The sequence below is a fragment of the Sapajus apella genome, unplaced genomic scaffold (assembly GCF_009761245.1).
Source record: "Sapajus apella isolate SASKATOON/1434 unplaced genomic scaffold, GSC_monkey_1.0 scaffold2, whole genome shotgun sequence".
In the NCBI taxonomy this organism is placed as follows: Eukaryota; Metazoa; Chordata; class Mammalia; order Primates; family Cebidae; genus Sapajus; species Sapajus apella.
In genome coordinates, this window is record NW_022436942.1 from 26,434,493 (window position 1) to 26,450,814 (window position 16,322).

A 16,322-nucleotide genomic window follows, 5' to 3' on the forward strand; every position below is an offset into this window, starting at 1 on the left:
CCAAGGCCACGCAGCGAGTGGGTGACTAAATTGGGACTTGATCTCAGCTCTGGAGATTGCAAACCCCATAGTGACACTGCAGCAGCTACAGAAAATGGGGCCTGGTGCTGGCTGGGTCCCAAGGACACATCTGGGGAAGCGGGGAGAACGAGCCCTGGCATGGGAGGAATGGAACGGGGGAAGATGGAGACAGAGTGATGGAAGCTAAGGGTGGAGGCAGGAAGAGAGCTCTGGCAGGGGTTGGAGAGGCTTTGAGACAGAGCTAGCTGTGTCTCCAGAAAGACCCCGTTAAACGTCCCAGCAGGGTTGAAAGAAACAAAAGAGGTGCCCACCCCATGTCTCTGTGAAACAAGGCAGGGAGAGACCTACTGTGTGCATTTCACAGGAAAAAGGAGCAAGGACAGGTGGCTACTGGCTTGCCCCAGGCCCACAGGGGCGCAGGCCTCCTAGATGCGCGCAGCACGTAACACTCCCAGACCTTCCCCTCTACCATGGATGATGAAATAGACGATGATAGGGGAGGTGGAGATGGAGACAGAAATCAGGGGCGCATCCAAAGAGGGAGGGGAAAAGGCAGAGGCGCAGCTGGAGCTGCAGAGAGGTGCAGAGACGTTGGAGAGACAGTGGAGAGAGGAGGCCCTGACGCCTGGCTCTGGTTTCACGAGGGCAGCGTCAGCTGATCCGTGTCACGGAGTTCCCGCGTCCCCCGCCCCCTCATCCCCCGCGGATCCATCCACTGGCGTTGCTCCGCAGCGCGCAACGCTCTCTCATCCAAAGGGAGGGCAAAGGGGGGAGGTGGGGAGGCGGAGGGGGGAGCGGCAGGAAGGGGGCGGTGCGCGGCCACCTCCCCCCAGGACTCGCGAATCCGCAGCCTCCTCCGCAGCATCTTCCCAGGCCCGGCCCCCTCCTCCCCCCGCGCCGATGGTACGCGCCGGCCCGCCTGGCCCGGCTGCAGTGGATGTTGCTAGAACCCACGCGGAGGAAGGAAGAGACGCAAGCAGGCTGCGGCTACCCAAGCGGCCGCCCCGGCCTCAGGGACCCCTTCCCCGAGAGACGGCACCATGACCCAGGGAAAGGTACCGGCATCTCCCCTGCCTACAGCATCCTCCATCCTCCGGCTCCCAGCTCCCTGTCTCCTCAGCAAGCCCTCTGGACCACGAAAGCATCCTCCCCTGGCCCTAGTTCGAAGGTCCTCCGTGGTCCTTGCTGAAGTCAGAGGACTGAAAGGCCCGTGTCAAGGAATGGACCGGGCCCTCTTCCCGCCCTCCCGTAGGCGCGCCTCTCCTCCCCTGTCTCCCTGCTACCCCATGCTTTGGCATCACAAGGCTCCTCACAGATGCCCAGGCCCCCCGTGAGGAGTCAGCCTGGGCGTCCGGTATGACTGTATGTGTGTGCGTGGGTATGTGTGTGCCAGGGTGAGCCCTGAGGGGTAGTGCCCATCGGGCAACCCTCCTGGCCCAACCCTCCAATCCCAAACCCAACCACTCTATATAAGCTCATCTTTCCCACCCTCCACAGAAACAACCCCACCCCACTCCCTGCCGTTAGCCCACATCTGGGTGTCTTGGCTCCATCCCTGTGCTTGGAGCTTGCTATGGCAACACTGCATCCGGATGCTCTAATTGTTGTTTTGGTTCTGGCCAGGCATGGATGGATCCGGAGGAAGCATCTCTTCTTCTCCAGTTTTGGGCCTGAATTGTAGGGGAGGGGCTGGGGCAGAGACTTGGCTGGCCTAGTAGGCTTATGTAATGTCAGTAGCCTGTGGAATTATACAACCACTAGGGCCTGGGGCTAAGGGGGAGGGTCCTCTGGCCCTCTGTTTGGGGTTGCTGAGGATTGGGCAGAGAAAACACTGGAAGGACCTCCCCTACACTCCCCCTACTTCTCTGAAAGGAGCTTCAGAGCCAATGGCATCCTTCCCTGGACCCTCAGACCCTCCTCTGCGGTGTGCGAGCTCTTTGGGCCTCAAATGATGTCATTGGGTGATACCACCTCCTGCCATTGGTCAGACCTCACTTGGGAGTGCCGTATTTGTGGGGGGACTGGGCATTAGGGTCCAGGAAGCTCTGGGGGCGCTGAGTGGCAGGCTGGGGGCTGAACTAGATTTTGGTGGGCATGATCCTTCAGATCTGGGTGATGAGGGGGGCTGGAGAGTGGGAGGGAATGGGAGGCCTGGGGAGTGTTCAGTTTCCAGCCCCCTTCCGCGGAGTCTCTCCTTCCACCCCCACCCCACCTCTACCAGGCACTTCATGGCGCTGCTCCCTTCCTGGCATGAGGGGGACCTCTGCCTCCTCTGCCCCTTGACCCAGCTCACTCACAGGCTTGTTGGGGGCTGGAGGAGACCCCCTCTAGCTCAGCGGTCCTTGGGTCTGGATGGAACCAGAAGTCCTCTGGTGCGTGCCTGTCTCCAGGCCGCCTCAGCCAGATGCGCCTTGCAAAGAAGGAAGTCTGCATTCTTCCTCAGTGGCCCTTCAGTTCTAAGAGTCTTCTGGGAACCAGACCTAAATCCCATTTTCTGAGAGCCGAACCTTTTGTTGCTGTTTTAATTTTCACATCCCCCTACCTCCACCCCAATCTTTCCTTCTCTGGCTGCCTCATTCCGGCCCGCCCAGCTCAGGCCCTCCTCCTCTCACCAAAGCTAAACGTGTCCACGGGTCGGGGGGCGAGGGGCACATCTGAGTATAAATGGACTCGAGTTTCCAACCTGCCATGGGCACATTTCCCTTTGAGCCTCAGTTTCCTCATCTGTTCAGTGGAGGAAGAGATTCGGCTGAGGCCCCTTCCACAGTGAGTCTGTTCTGGTTTAGGGGAGAGGCTGAGATTCCTACAGAATGAGGCCAGAAGGACCGTAGCCAGGGTCCTCTTGCCCTTTCTCCACCCTGAAGGCCTTTCCTCTTTTCTGTTTTCTCCCTCTCCTCCTCCCTTTCTGTTGCCTTTCTCTCCCCCCTCTCCATTCTCGCTGCATCATTTCCAGCCCAACAGGAGGAGGCCAATCCCAGTGGATGGTGCCTAGGCCCTGCCTCTCAGTGGGCCACATGCAGCTCTGTGACCTTGGACCTTGACTCTTACTCTCTGATCCTCATTCTCCTCATTTTAAAGCAGGGGCCAGAATACAACTAGCGAATGTCAGGAAGATTAGATGACAAGACCTTTTATTTGTGACAGTCTACTATGTTCCAGGCCCTTTTCTGGAACCACAGAGGCCCTGCCCCAGGGACAGCAACAGAGACAACCAATGGTGGGCACTCCTAAGAATTTTCTCTTTCCTCCATTCCTGTCCCAGCTCCACCGTGTGCCCCAGCTAGCCCTGACCCCTCTGGAGCTCAGTTCTCTTGTCTATAACAAAGAGACATTCTTGTCTGCACTCTTGCCTTCTGAGTGCAGGTAAGGAGGGACCGTTGAAAGTTCCAGGAATTGAGGAGTTAGTTGGTGAGGAGGAGTTGGAAGGCTCCCTTTCCCTGGTGACTGTCTGTCTCTCTCTCTCTCTCTGCCCCTACTCCACAGCTCTCTGTGGCTAACAAGGCCCCCGGGACTGAGGGGCAGCAGCAGGCCCATGGCGAGAAGAAGGAGTCTCCAGCAGTGCCCTCAGCCCCACCCTCCTATGAGGAGGCCACCTCTGGGGAGGGGATGAAGGCAGGGGCCTTCCCCCCAGCTCCCACGGCAGTGCCCCTCCACCCAAGCTGGGCCTATGTGGACCCTAGTAAGTCTCTCAGCTCCTGGAACCTGGAGCATCATGGTGGGGGTGGGGGTGTGGACCCAGAGGGAAAACCTGAGTGGGAGGAAGCTGCCTAGAAAGAGGTGCACTGTGTGGTTGTTGTATGAAGCTGTGTTGTTAGAGGCTTAGGATTTGGAGGACTGTTCTGAGGGTAGGTCAGAGATGACTCCATGAAAAGGGAGAGAGATATAATGTCTGCATCAGGGTGCTCCCCATAGAGAAGAGGGCATTTTTTTTCTTTTTTCTTTCTTTCTTTTTTTTTTGAGACGGAGTTTCACTCTTGTTACCTAGGCTGGAGTGCAATGGCATGATCTCGGCTCACCGCAATATCCGTCTCCTGGGTTCAGGCAATTCTCCTGCCTCAGCCTCCTGAGTAGCTGGGATTACAGGCACGCGCCACCATGCCCAGCTAATGTTTTGTATTTTTTTTTAGTAGAGACGGGGTTTCACCATGTTGACCAGGATGGTCTCGATCTCTTGACCTCGTGATCCACCCGCCTCAGCTTCCCAAAGTGCTGGGATTACAGGCGTGAGCCACCGCGCCCGGCCTTTTTTTTTTTTTTTTTTTTTTTGAGATGGAGTCTCACTCTGTCGCCCAGGCTGTAGTACAGTGGTGCGATCTTGGCTCACTGCAATCTCTGCCACCCGGCTTCAAGTGATTCTCCTGCCTCAGCCTCCCTAGTAACTGGGATTATAGGCACCTGCCACTGTGCCTGGCTAATGTTTGTAGTTTTTAGTAGAGATGGATTTCACCATCTTGGCCAGGCTGGTCTTGAACTCCTGAGCTCGTGATCCACCAACTTCGGCCTTCCAAAGTACTGGGATTACAGGCATCAACCACTGCATCCGGCAGAGGGCGTTTTTTTCAAGTCACCATGCTAGAGCAAATGGAGGGGACAGATGAGGGAGAAAGGCTGGCGGCTAGTCAGGAAAGTCCCTCCTAGAAGAAAGAGATGCAGCGAAGGAGGGGTATATGAGGCAGCCACTGACCACAGCCTTCACTGGGCCTGGCCCCTGTGAGTGCGGGTGCAGTGTTTGTGAATTAACTCATCTGAAACCTCAGTGGGGACAGGTCCCCATGGAGGCCCCAGGGCTGCTGGGGGATATGGGTCTGGGGACCCACCTCACCGATCACTGTCCTCATCTCTGTTTCCTTCCCTGAGTCTGTGCTGGGGCAGGAGGGCATGATGCAGGAAGGGAGTGTGGGTGCCAGCCTGAGTGTCCCCCACACCAGGCTTAATTCACAGGCACACTCACCCAGGTGGATGCCAGCTTCCGGCAGACCGAGAATCCCAGCGGGTGGGAGCTGCTCTGTTGGGTCGAGCAGCCTGTGGGAGCTTTACCTCAGGGCCAGGAACATACAGCTTCCCAAAAGCTCTGAGGGTACCCTCCTCGGCCCCTTCAGCCTCCCTCAGCAGCCCCTCCCCTCCCCCACTTTATCACCCCTACCCCCAGCAGAATTCTAGAAGGGATCCCAGAGACAATGCCCCAGACAGAGCCTCTGCTCATAGGGAGTAGCCGCCATGGTCCACACCTCCCACTACAAACCCCCTGGGCGCAGACCCCTGAAGACTCACCCCACAGTGACATACTGGAGGGTCAATGAAGGTCTGGTGTTTGTGGGGGTCCTCCTTCCTGCCCTATACACCCACGGGCCCGCTTTCCTTCTCTTTTTCCCTCTGTGGTCTGGCCACTTGGCCTTTGGCAGGGGATATAGACAGGACACAAGGGAGAAGTGAAAGAACAAGAGGGCGAAGGCCTCCAGGCCTCAGCTTTGCAGTGAGTCTAGCTCTCTCCCATTCTTCCTTTCCCATATCCTGGTTGCTAGGACTTCTGCTTTAAGGAATGTTTTCCAGGGAACTGTGGAGGCAGGAAGGCAGCTGTGACAGACATTTACAAAGTGTGTGCCAGGCACAGGGTCCGCGTCTGAGTTTGTTTTGGAGGATGCGTTGATTTGCAAGATCTGCTGGGATCTCTGTCCTCAGAGAGCTGATTGTATAGACAAGTAATTGAACAACTACCACACAGTGAAGCAAATCAGTGACAGATGTTTGGGCACCTTACCCAACCCACCTGACAGTCAGGGAAGGCCTCCTGGAAGAAGGGTATCCACACTGAGTCCCAAAGGATGGGCATGAGTTAGCCTGGTGAAGAGGCAAGAAAATGAGTGTTTAAGGCTGAAGGAATAGAATGTGCAGGGGCCCAGAGGCAAGAGAACACATGGTCGAAAAAATATACTCAGGTTGAGAAAAAGGTCGGGGAGGAATGTATAGGGGGCTGGAGGGCGCTGCTCGGGGAGGCTGTGGAGGCTTTGTTAAGAAACTTGAACTTGCCTGGCGTGGTGGCTCACTCCTGTAATCCAAGCACTTTGGAGGCTAAGGCGGGCGGATCACCTGAGGTCGGGAGTTCAAGACCAGCCTGACCAACATGGTGAAACCCGGTCTTTAAAAAAAAAAAGAAAGAAACTTGAACTTGAGTGAAGGGCAGTGGGGAGCCATTGAAGAGCTCAAAGCAAGGCAATGCCATGGTCAGCTTTGAAAGACCAAGACAGAGGCTATTGCTAGGGGCAAAGGAGATCATGGACACCTAGTGGGGACAGTGGAGGGGACAGAATGAACATACTGGAAGACTTGGAAATGGCCCTGATGAAGGGCACAGGGAGAGGGTGAGGCAGGGTAGTTCCCACCAGAGAACATAGACTTTTATTTCTTTTTTCTTTTTTTTCTTTTTTTGGTAGGCTTTGATTTCACAGAGCATAGGCTTCCATTTTTATCTCATTCGGTCCCCAGGAGGTGGGTATCACTAACCAGTATCAGAAGAGGCTCAGGGAAGGCCAGTAACTTTATCAGGGTCACACAACTAGTCAGTTCTAGGGGAGGGATCCGCCCCAGCTCTGTTTAACTATGGTGTCCATGCTCTTCTGAAAGCCTGGGTTCTGGGCTAGGCCTGGAACCATCATCCCCACCCCTACTTCTTGCCCTGGTCTTAGCTTTATTTCCCCTCCAATCCCTGCCCCCCTGCAGCCCTGGTTTCCAGCTGGAGCCCCAGCAGGCCCACCACAGCCAACCAGTCCCCAACTCCCAGCCTAAGGGCCTCAGCGTAAGCCAGGGTCAGGGCTGGGCACGGTGGCTCACGCCTGTAATCCCAGCACTTTGGGAGGCCAAGGCAGGTGGATTGCTTGAGCCCAGGAGTTGGAGACCAGCCTGGACAACATGATGAAACCCCATCCCTACTAAAAATACAAAATAAAAAAAAATTAGCCAGGCATGGTGGTGTGCACATGTAGTCCCAGCTACTTGGGAGGCTGAGATGGGAGGATTGCCTGAGCCCATGGAAGTAAAGGCTGCAGTGTGAGGTGTGATCATGCCACTGCACTCTAGCCTGGGTGACAGGAGTGAGACCTTGTCTCAAAAAAAAAAAAGAAAAGAAAAGAAAAGAATGAGCCAGGGTCAGGATCTTTGCTGCTGGGTGGCCCAGAGAGAGTGGCTGTCCCCCTGTGATCCTTGACGGCAAGGGAGCCAAAATGTCCAAGGAGTAGGGTGAGGGAGGGAGAAGATGGGAGGGCCACATTCACATGGCAGAGCCTAGTTACCAAGAAGCCCCAGCTGGGATGGAGGGAGAGGTAGGGGGTGACAGTTTCTTCCCAGGACCCAGAGCAAGAAAAGTGAGAAGTGATCAGGGAGAGAGATCTGGGGGTTGGGGCTGGGCTGGGCTGGGGCTGGATATTTGGTAATGGGGCTGGAGAGAAAGAGTTCAGGGTCCAGAGGGCCAGGATGACAAAAAGGCAGCTTTGAGTTGGTGTCTGTTGGGGTCAGTAATTCTATGTAGGGGGAACCCTCATGCCCTCCACATGCCACACAGGCAGCAGCTCCAGCTACGACAACGGTTTCCCCACCGGAGACCATGAGCTCTTCACTACTTTCAGCTGGGACGACCAGAAAGTTCGTCGAGTCTTCATCAGAAAAGTAATGCCCCTCCGTTGCCCTCTGGGACTGGGAGGCTCAGTGGGGGAGCCCCTGGAGTGGACCCTGGCCCAACCCTCTGCCTGCAGAAGCCATCCTTCCCCTCTTCTCTTGTGATCCCAGCTGACAACTGGGATTTGCTTCCTTAGGAATTGCTTCCTCAGATGTCACTCCAGTGCCCCCTGCTACACCTAAATGCACTGTCCCCTCTTCTCCCAATGCTGGGGAGTGCACTGGGCTCAGCAGCATCATTGCTTTCCTTTCACCTTGCCCTGGGTTCACTCCAGTGACTCCCAAAAAGAAGGGTGGAGTGTACAGGATGGGGACCTGGAGAGGTGATTGAGTTGCGGGGGGGGCTGACAGGTCTCTGACAGAACTCCCCAAGCTGAATAGAATCCCCTCCCACTCCCAGGTCTACACCATCCTGCTGATCCAGCTGCTGGTGACCTTGGCTGTTGTGGCTCTCTTTACCTTCTGGTGAGTTGGCAGCATAGGCCAGCACCTTCCAGGCATGTCCATGGCCAGGCCTGGGGCCGGGGAACCCATGATCAGATTCCTACTGGAATGTGGCCTAGAGAGATGCCTGTGGGGCGGTGGGCCTCCTCCTACTGGGAAAGAGCCTTAGAGAGTGCCATGGGCGAGGGGTCCTCTGTCCAGTGTGGGGAGGACCCAGGGTACCTTCTGGGTGTCTGTGCAGCAGTCCTTCTGCTTCGATCCACTAGCTGTGCGCCCAGGCACCTGCGGGTCCCAGCCGAGGACTGTGGGCTGGGACTCCCCGAGCCACCAGGGCCTGCATTCCTTACTTCGGCTTCCTCTGTGGGACAGATGCAGATGTTGAACGAGAAATGGAGACCTGGGGTACATTCTGACTCTCTCTCCCTCTCTCTCTTCTCTGCAGTGACCCTGTCAAGGACTATGTCCAGGCCAACCCAGGCTGGTACTGGGCATCCTAGTGAGTATACCCCATTCCCCTTTCAGAGAAGGCTTAGTGGCCAGAAGAGGGAATCTCTGTCTCTTTTTTTTTTTTTTTTTGAGATGGAGTCTCCCTCTTTTGCCAGCCTGGAGTGCAGTGGCACAATCTCAGCTCACTGCAACCTCGGCCTCCCAGGTTCAAGCAGTTCTCCTGCCTCAACCTCCCGAGTAGCTGGGACTGCAGGCGCCCGACACCACGCCTGGCTAATTTATGTATTTTTAGTAGAGACAGGGTTTTGCCATGTTGGTCAGAATGGTCTATATCTCAGGCCTGGCCATGGCCACCTGACCTCGTGATCTACCCACCTCGGCCTCCCAAAGTGCTGGGATTACAGGTGTGAGCCACCGCACCGACCTCTGTGTCTTTCTTGGCCAAATCTGAGCCCGTAGCTTCTCCCAGCACCATAGGGACTGTTGTCACAGATTCCCTCCAACCCTGCCCCATTCTGCCGGCTCCAGAGCATGGCCAGAAGGACCTTTCTAAGGTGTTAAATCTGATGGAGCACAGAGGCGATGGGGGTAGGTCCTGCTGCCTGCACAAATTGGGAAGGTTGGGCTGGGGCTGTAGCTGGAGAGACCCAGACCTCGGTCCTAAGAGGAAGTGGGACTGGAACAATTTGGCCTACACTAATGATAATGTTGCTACTCTTATTAATGTTGTTATTAATGCTTATGAAATATTAATCATAATAGCTACCACTTAAAGAGTGCTTAATAAGGTCTGGGCATTGTTTTGTGTGCTTGACGTCAAGTACAGTATTGCGTTCCGGTCCTCACATGTACTGGGTATGATTACTTTAGAAAATTAAAGTTCAGAGAAATGAGGAATTCGCCCAGAGTCACACAGCTAGTCAGTGGCAGAACTGGATTCAGACCCAGATTCAGGTTAAGGCTTGTGTTCTTAATCCATCCACTTGGCAGGCTCCCTGCAGCCCTCGAGCCACTTGGCTCCTGCTTGTCCTATATCCTTTGAGGAATCTGGCCAGTAACTTGGGAGAGGAGGTTTGAAGGTGTAGGTGATTCTGATCCTCCTTTCTGGGTAATTAAGGGGTCATCCTGGATATCTCCAGGCCAGAACCATCCTGGGGCTCAGAGCAGAACTGCTCTTGCACTCACCGTGAGCCCAGCCCTGTACCAGGGCTGCAGGAGCAGAGGCCTCTGCAGGGGAAGTTATTGGGTGGCCCAAGGCAGCATGAACAGATGCAGCGTTTGGAGAGGGGAGGAGGGAAGGAGTGAGCCCGTATACCAGCACACACAGCCCTCATCAGGGGTGCCCCTCAAAGGATGGGCCATGAAGACTGGAGACGGCGTTCCCAGGAGAGAAGTGGCTTAAGCAAAAGCGTGGGGCGAGAATGCACATGGTACGTTTGGTAAACTGGGACTTCTCTGGCAGAGGGCTGGAAGGCTCCATGCAGGGGAATTCCGAGGCATCCTGGAGAGCAGTGGGGTCTTGTGGAGTTGAGGTTCTGACTGCCTGGCCAAGGAGCTTACACACTGTGTGTGTTCCAAGTCTGTTCCTGGATGGGACTCTGGTGGGGAGATGGGCTCAGCCCAGAGCCCCCTGGACCATGCCGAGCCCAGAGCAGCCTCAAAGATGGGCCTAGAGTTCACACGGGGCCCACCAGAGGCTGATGGTAAGGACCTTCACCTGGCCTCTGGGGGTTCCAGAGTCATTCCTAGGGCAGAGGATGGAGGAGGGCCTGTCTGCAGGCAGGCGGGGAGGCATGTGTCTTGGGGAACTGGGAGGTGCTGTACAGTAGAGCTAATGAGGCCCCAGAGACTACCACCTAGGCCAGCCCATGTGGCAGGTTGGCATGGCTTCTGGTGCGTCAGCACTGCCTGGCAGCCTTAGGCCCCTGAGAACTTGGGAATGGATTCTTATGCCCCTCTCTGAGCCTTCTGGGGGAGAGTCTATGGGAGTCTGCCCCTAGCAGGTGGTAGCAGGGAGACAGCCCAGGAATGAGCAGGCTTAGCGGGGCAGAGTCCATTCCATTGGGTGGGATGGGGGTATTGGAGTGCGAGAATCTGACCTCTGAATGGTGAGATTTGGAGTCCCTCTTCTTCAACATCTCTGGGCAGAAAACAGAGATGCTCTTTCTGGCTTCTACCAGGGTGGGTGCTGGCAGAAGTGGGAGGTGGACGTGGACTGGGTGCTTTCCATAGGGTGCCCAAAGCATGAAAGGTGCTTGGGAGTTTTACCAATGGGATGCTGCCCTTTTCCTCCAAAAAACCTGCCTGAGTCCTGCCCTGCCCTGCCCTGCCCCCTCCCCATCCCTCAGCTCTCTCCATCCTACCCCCAGAGTCAGCCTTGTGTCTGAGTCCTGGTGGGTCTCACCTCCTGCAACACATCATGTGCTCCCCAAGGACTCCCTCCTGGTCTCTTCCTTTTGGAATAACAGTAGGAGAATTGAGAATCAGGCAGCTCTCTTTCTGTAAGGAGGGCACCGTGCTAAGCACTTTATGTGTATTTTTCGTTTGATCTTTCAGTAGCCCAACCAGGCAGACACGACTATTATACTCATTTTACAGATGAGGAAAGTGAGGCTCAAAGCAGTGTAACCAGGGAAGAAACTCAGGTCTTTCTGATGGTGGAACTTACCCTCTGTGCTCTGCTGCCTCCTTTGTCTTAGAGCAGGACAAGCAGGGGAAGGCATTGGGTTTGGATCCTGGCCTGCGCCTGAGCCTCATTTCCCTGTCCTGACATTCTGTAAACAGACTGTGGTTCCTGCCCAGGCCCTGGGGCTGCGGCTCTGATGCATAAATCAGTGGTTCTCTCTCTCTCTCTCTCCCTCTCACTTCTTAAGTGACTCATTGCCTGGCCCCTGGGCTGCCGGCCTCCCCATCCCCAACTCACAGCCCAGCTTTTTCAACACCCTAGACGCCTCCCTCCATCGCTTCTCACTTTATTGTCTGATTGCGCCCACTGAGCTACTGTGCCTGCCTACGGTGGTAGAAGGCTGGTGGGCCAGGGGAAACCCAGGCAGAGGAGGAAAAGTGTGAGACCAGAAATGGGTGGAGGTGGGTCAGAGCCTTTCCAGGAAGCTGTCCATCAGCCAACTTCTAATTATCATAACTCCCGTGGGGAGTCCTTCTACTGTGCCAGGCCTACACAAAGCGCTTGAACTGTGTTGTCTCATCAGTACTTCCAACAGCCCAGTGAGTTGGTACCAGTGTTTCTGTTTTGCAAAGGTGGAAACTGGGTCTTGGCCAAGGTCACACAACAGTAGTGGCAGAGCTGGGATGTGAATGCGGGGTGTCAGGCTCCCAATCTGCACCATAATCCTCGGGTCTTTGGCCCTTCTGCCCGTCCTCTGGACCCCTTGTCTTGAAAGTTGAAGAGCTATGAACCAGAGAGAAAAGGAGGCTGGGCTCTTGCCCTCAGGAAGCTTCCAGTCTGGCTGGGGAGATAGGACCCACACCCACATGGACACGGGTATTATTATTAGATTATTGCTGAAGTGGCTGCCCAATGACTCAACCGAGACTGAAAGAGAGCAGGTGCTGAGTGTTTCCTAAGTCTGGCAGGATGGCTCTGCCGTCCCGCATGGAGCAGGATGTTCAGCAGCCTCTGGCACCAGCTACCAGAAGAGCCTTCCGGCCACTGCGACAACAGTTTCTCATTATTTGAAAACCACTGAAGACCAGGAAAGGGTTAACTTGAGGGGGTCCTACTCACCGAATCCAATATGCTTGTCTCAATTACATCTCTTGTTTTGTTTTTTGGGTTTGTTTTTTGTTTTTTTGAGACGGAGTCTCGCTCTGTCACCTAAGCTGGAATGCAGTGGTGTGATTTTGGCTCACTGCAACCTCTGCCTCCCAGGTTCAAGCGGTTCTCCTGCCTCAGCCTCCCAAGTACCTGGGATTACACGTGCACACCACCACCCCCAGCTAACTTTTGTATTCTTAGTAGAGGCAGAGTTTCATCATATTGGCCAAGCTGGTCTCAAACTCCTGACCTTGTGATTTACCCGCCTTGGCCCCCCAAAGTGGTGGGATGACAGGCGTGAGCCACTTTTTTTGCATTTCATCCAGAAATATTTGAAGAGCTCCTACCAGGCACCAAGCTCTGGGTCAGATGGTAGGAATAGAAAATTAATAAGTTGCAGGCTGGCCCCCTAGATGCTATACCTGGGTGGGAAGTGACAGGAGCTGGTCTGAAGGGTGCAGGGGCTCAGGCTTTGGTTGAGGCATGCCTGTGGTGCACAGGGATTGGCCCTCTCTAACCCAGGCCTCAGACATCCTTGCCAGTCAGTCCTTTCCAGCAGGAGCAGAGTGTGGCAGGCATGTTTCCAGGGAGCAAAGCAGGTTGTGATGAGAAGGGTGGAGTGGAGGGGCAGAGTGCGGTGACAGAAGGGCTGGAGGGCAAGTGGGAGTGCATTTTCTGATTGCTCAGGCAGGGCATTACCAGGTCTTTGGGAATTTTATACAGGGAAGTCACATGATTGGATTTGCCGGCAGCGTGGAGGGCAGAAGGCAGGTGGGCTCCTGCAAGGGTCCGAGCCAGAGAGAGAGAGGTGCCCTGACCTCAAAGCGTGGTAGTGGGGATGGAAGAAAGAGGGCAGCTTTGAGAACTGCCTGGGTGGGAAGATCAGCAAGTCCAGGTGATTAATTGGGCATAGCAGGGTGAGAGTTAAGGATGATGCTGAGGTCTCTGATTGGGTGACTTGGAGGGTACATGACGTCCTCTGCAGGTGAGAAAGCAGAAGATGGAGCAGGGGAGACAGGGAAGCTCCCCTCTAACCTCTTGAGCATTACTTGTGTCTGAATAGTCATGTCTGCCCAGTAGGCAGTTGGAAACTCGAGTCCAGGGTTGAGAAGGAAAATATAGATCAGAAATATGGGTGAGCAAGTCATATAAATGAGTGAGCCCACCTAGGGAGAGCATGGGGCAAGAGCTTGAGAGAACCCCACATTGAGGGAACCAGGCAGACTGAGAGAGACCCTGGAGGGACCAGGGAGTGGTGAGGGAGGTAGGAGGGACCCAGGGGTCATGTGGAACCAGGGAAACAATGATAGTGACCAGATGCTGAGAAGCCAGGCAAGGTAAGGACTGACAAGTATCCACTGCACTCAATAAGGTCTCAGTGATGTGGCGAAGCCAGCTCCCATTGAGTAGTGCTGAGGCTGTGTGTGTTGGGTGGGGAAGATGGAGGAGGGGCACGGTGAATAGAGACCACTTTTTCAAGAAGCCTGGCTGCAGGAGAGGATAGAGTGGCCGTAGCTGGAGCAGGGAAGGTGTTGATTGAAGATGGAAAACAGCTGAGGAGGTTTGTGTGGGAGGAGAGGTACCAGTGGAAAGGTTTAAGTAATGGAGATCTCCCGGCAATTAAGAGGGTGGGAGGGTTGGCCTGGGATGGGAGGAGGCACAGGAGGGCAAGTAGCACCACATGATATCTGCAGGTGGCAGGCAGGGAGCCAAGGGAGCCCACTTCATCTCCAGTCTTTCTGGTGCACCTGAGGCAGACTGTGCAGGAAGAGTGAGGGGGCCTGAGAGGTTTGTGGATGGAGGAGGAAGCTTGAAATTGTGGGTGATGGGTGAGAGAACCAAGAAAGGAGATGGGAAAGCACAGCAATGCTATGTTAAAGGCCCATTGGGGGTTGGAAACTATGCATTGGTGGCATCGCTAACCTAGGTAGGCATGGGCAAGCCCCACCCTTGGGTCTCCAGCCATCATCTCCCACCTCCTGGACTGGCCTCTGCCTCCACTACTCAGAAAATTCTCAATCCTCCATCTCTAGCTCTGGATTGCTCCCGGGCAGAGATTGCACCTCCCACTAGACATGGCCTCCTGATCCAAAACTTCGTCCAACAGGTGCCACTTCCTGCTTGTGCTAGGGGCTGGCAGGACAGACAAAGGCCCTACCCTTGCTGAGTTTACAATCTAGTAGGCTAGATCAACAGTAAGGTAACTAACAAGATCACCCCAGGTAATGATGAAGCCCAAGAAGGGCCCCAATGAGGCAGTGCATGCAGTGGCTATGTGCAGGGACTCTGGAGCCAGAATGCCTGGGTTCTTATCCTGCTTCTGCAGCGTGGTAGCTAGATGGCCTGGGACAAGCAGCCTGACCTCCCCGTGTCTCAGCTGCAAAGATATGAGGATTACATTTGTTAATATTCATAAAACACTTAAAACTGCCTGGCACATGGGAAATGCTGTACATGGGCCTTTTTTTTTCTTTTTGAGCGGAGTTTTGCTCTTGTTGCCCAGGCTGGAGTGCAATGGTGGGGTCTCAGCTCACCGCAACCTCTGCCTCCTGGGTTCAAGCAATTCTGCCTCAGCCTCCAGAGTAGCTGCAATTATAGGCATGCGCCACCATGCCCAGTTCATTTTTTTTTTTTTTTTTTTTTTTTTTTTTTTTGATGGGGTTTTTCCCTTTTGGTCAGGCTGGTCTCAAACTCCCAAACCCAGGTGATCCACCTCCCTCGGCCTCCCAAAGTGCTGGGATTACAAGCATAAGCCACTGCACCCAGCCTATATGGGCTTTTAAAATAACAAGATAGGCTGAGCGCAGTGGCTCACACCTGTAATCCCAGCACTTTGGGAGGCTGAGGCGAGTGGATCACCTGAGGTCAGGAGTTCGAGCCTGGCCAACATGGTGAAACCCTGTCTTAAAAAATAAAATAAAATAACAAGGTAGTGTCTGGGGAGGCCATTTTGGACTGGGTGGTCAGGAACAGCTGTCTCATGTGACCCAAGATTCCTTGTTTTTAGAAGCAGGCTTGTCCCATCCTCCTGCTCTCTTTTGGAACTGGATTGCCACCCTGCCCACTGCCAGGTTCTGGGATGACCCTGTCCCTTCCTGCCCGGCTGCTCTGTGGGCAGGGGGTGGCAGAGAGTGGCATAAGCAGGGGGTCTGGGGGAAGGGCCACAGGAGGGGCTGGCTGACTCACCCATCTGTCCGTCTTTCACAGTGCTGTGTTCTTTGCAACCTACCTGACCCTGGCTTGCTGTTCTGGACCCAGGTACGATAATGGCTTGAGGAGGAACTTGTGGGAATATGAGCAGGATCATGAAAGTTCTGGCCCTAGCGCTGCCTGCCACCAGTGAGGTGCGCATCCCTGAGAGGGCCCCATCCCTCTCTGGGCCTCTGTCGAGCAGGCCAGCCCCTCCCTCCTTTACTTGGTACCTCTGAGGTAGGGAGAAGGGGGTTGGAGAGGGGGCACATGGGGATGTAGCTGGAGGAAGAGGCTCTGAAGAATGTGGAGGGGGTTGGTCAGAGACCCTCCCTGTAGTGGTGACACAGCCTGCACCCACTGCTCCCCCACACTCTCCCCTGAACTCTGTGGCTTGCCTTGCAGGAGGCATTTCCCCTGGAACCTGATTCTCTTGACCGTCTTTGTAAGTGATCTGGGGTGTGCTGAGGACAGATGCTGAATGGGGATGGAGGAAGGAGGGAAGCAGGGTGGATTGAGGACCAGGAAGTCTGGACTGGGAATGTCCAATGTGAGATCTCTGCGGGGGCAGGGGTGTTTTCACCCCACTTCTTCCACAAACACAGTCCACCTTCTCCTTCCAAATGGGCTTAATCTGGCCCTGCTCCCTATCCACTGTCTTTTTTCATTGTGACTTCTTAAAGAGGGTTATTTGAGGCATCCTAGAGCTACGGTAATGAAGAAGGGGGGGGGTCGTAGAAGCGGGGAGCGTGGCTGCAGAAGAAAGGAAGGGAAAGCT

At 54.9% G+C, this 16,322-nt stretch overlaps 1 protein-coding gene across 2 annotated transcripts in view; it reads left to right on the forward strand.

Annotated features, from left to right (window-relative positions):
* The first annotated feature begins 809 nt into the window (after positions 1–809).
* The window catches only part of FAIM2 (Fas apoptotic inhibitory molecule 2), a 33,387-nt gene continuing 17,874 nt past the window's right edge, over positions 810–16,322 (forward strand). Inside the window, exons 1-8 of one of the 2 annotated variants that reach the window (XM_032294064.1) lie at positions 810–1,076; positions 3,181–3,238; positions 3,505–3,700; positions 7,577–7,680; positions 8,090–8,154; positions 8,576–8,629; positions 15,563–15,613; positions 15,950–15,989. In XM_032294064.1, coding sequence (XP_032149955.1) covers positions 3,236–3,238; positions 3,505–3,700; positions 7,577–7,680; positions 8,090–8,154; positions 8,576–8,629; positions 15,563–15,613; positions 15,950–15,989 — 513 coding nt within the window. In that variant the 5' untranslated portion in view covers positions 810–1,076; positions 3,181–3,235. The remainder of the gene's footprint in view (positions 1,077–3,180; positions 3,239–3,504; positions 3,701–7,576; positions 7,681–8,089; positions 8,155–8,575; positions 8,630–15,562; positions 15,614–15,949; positions 15,990–16,322) is intronic. The other variant, XM_032294056.1, reaches the window with a different exon arrangement.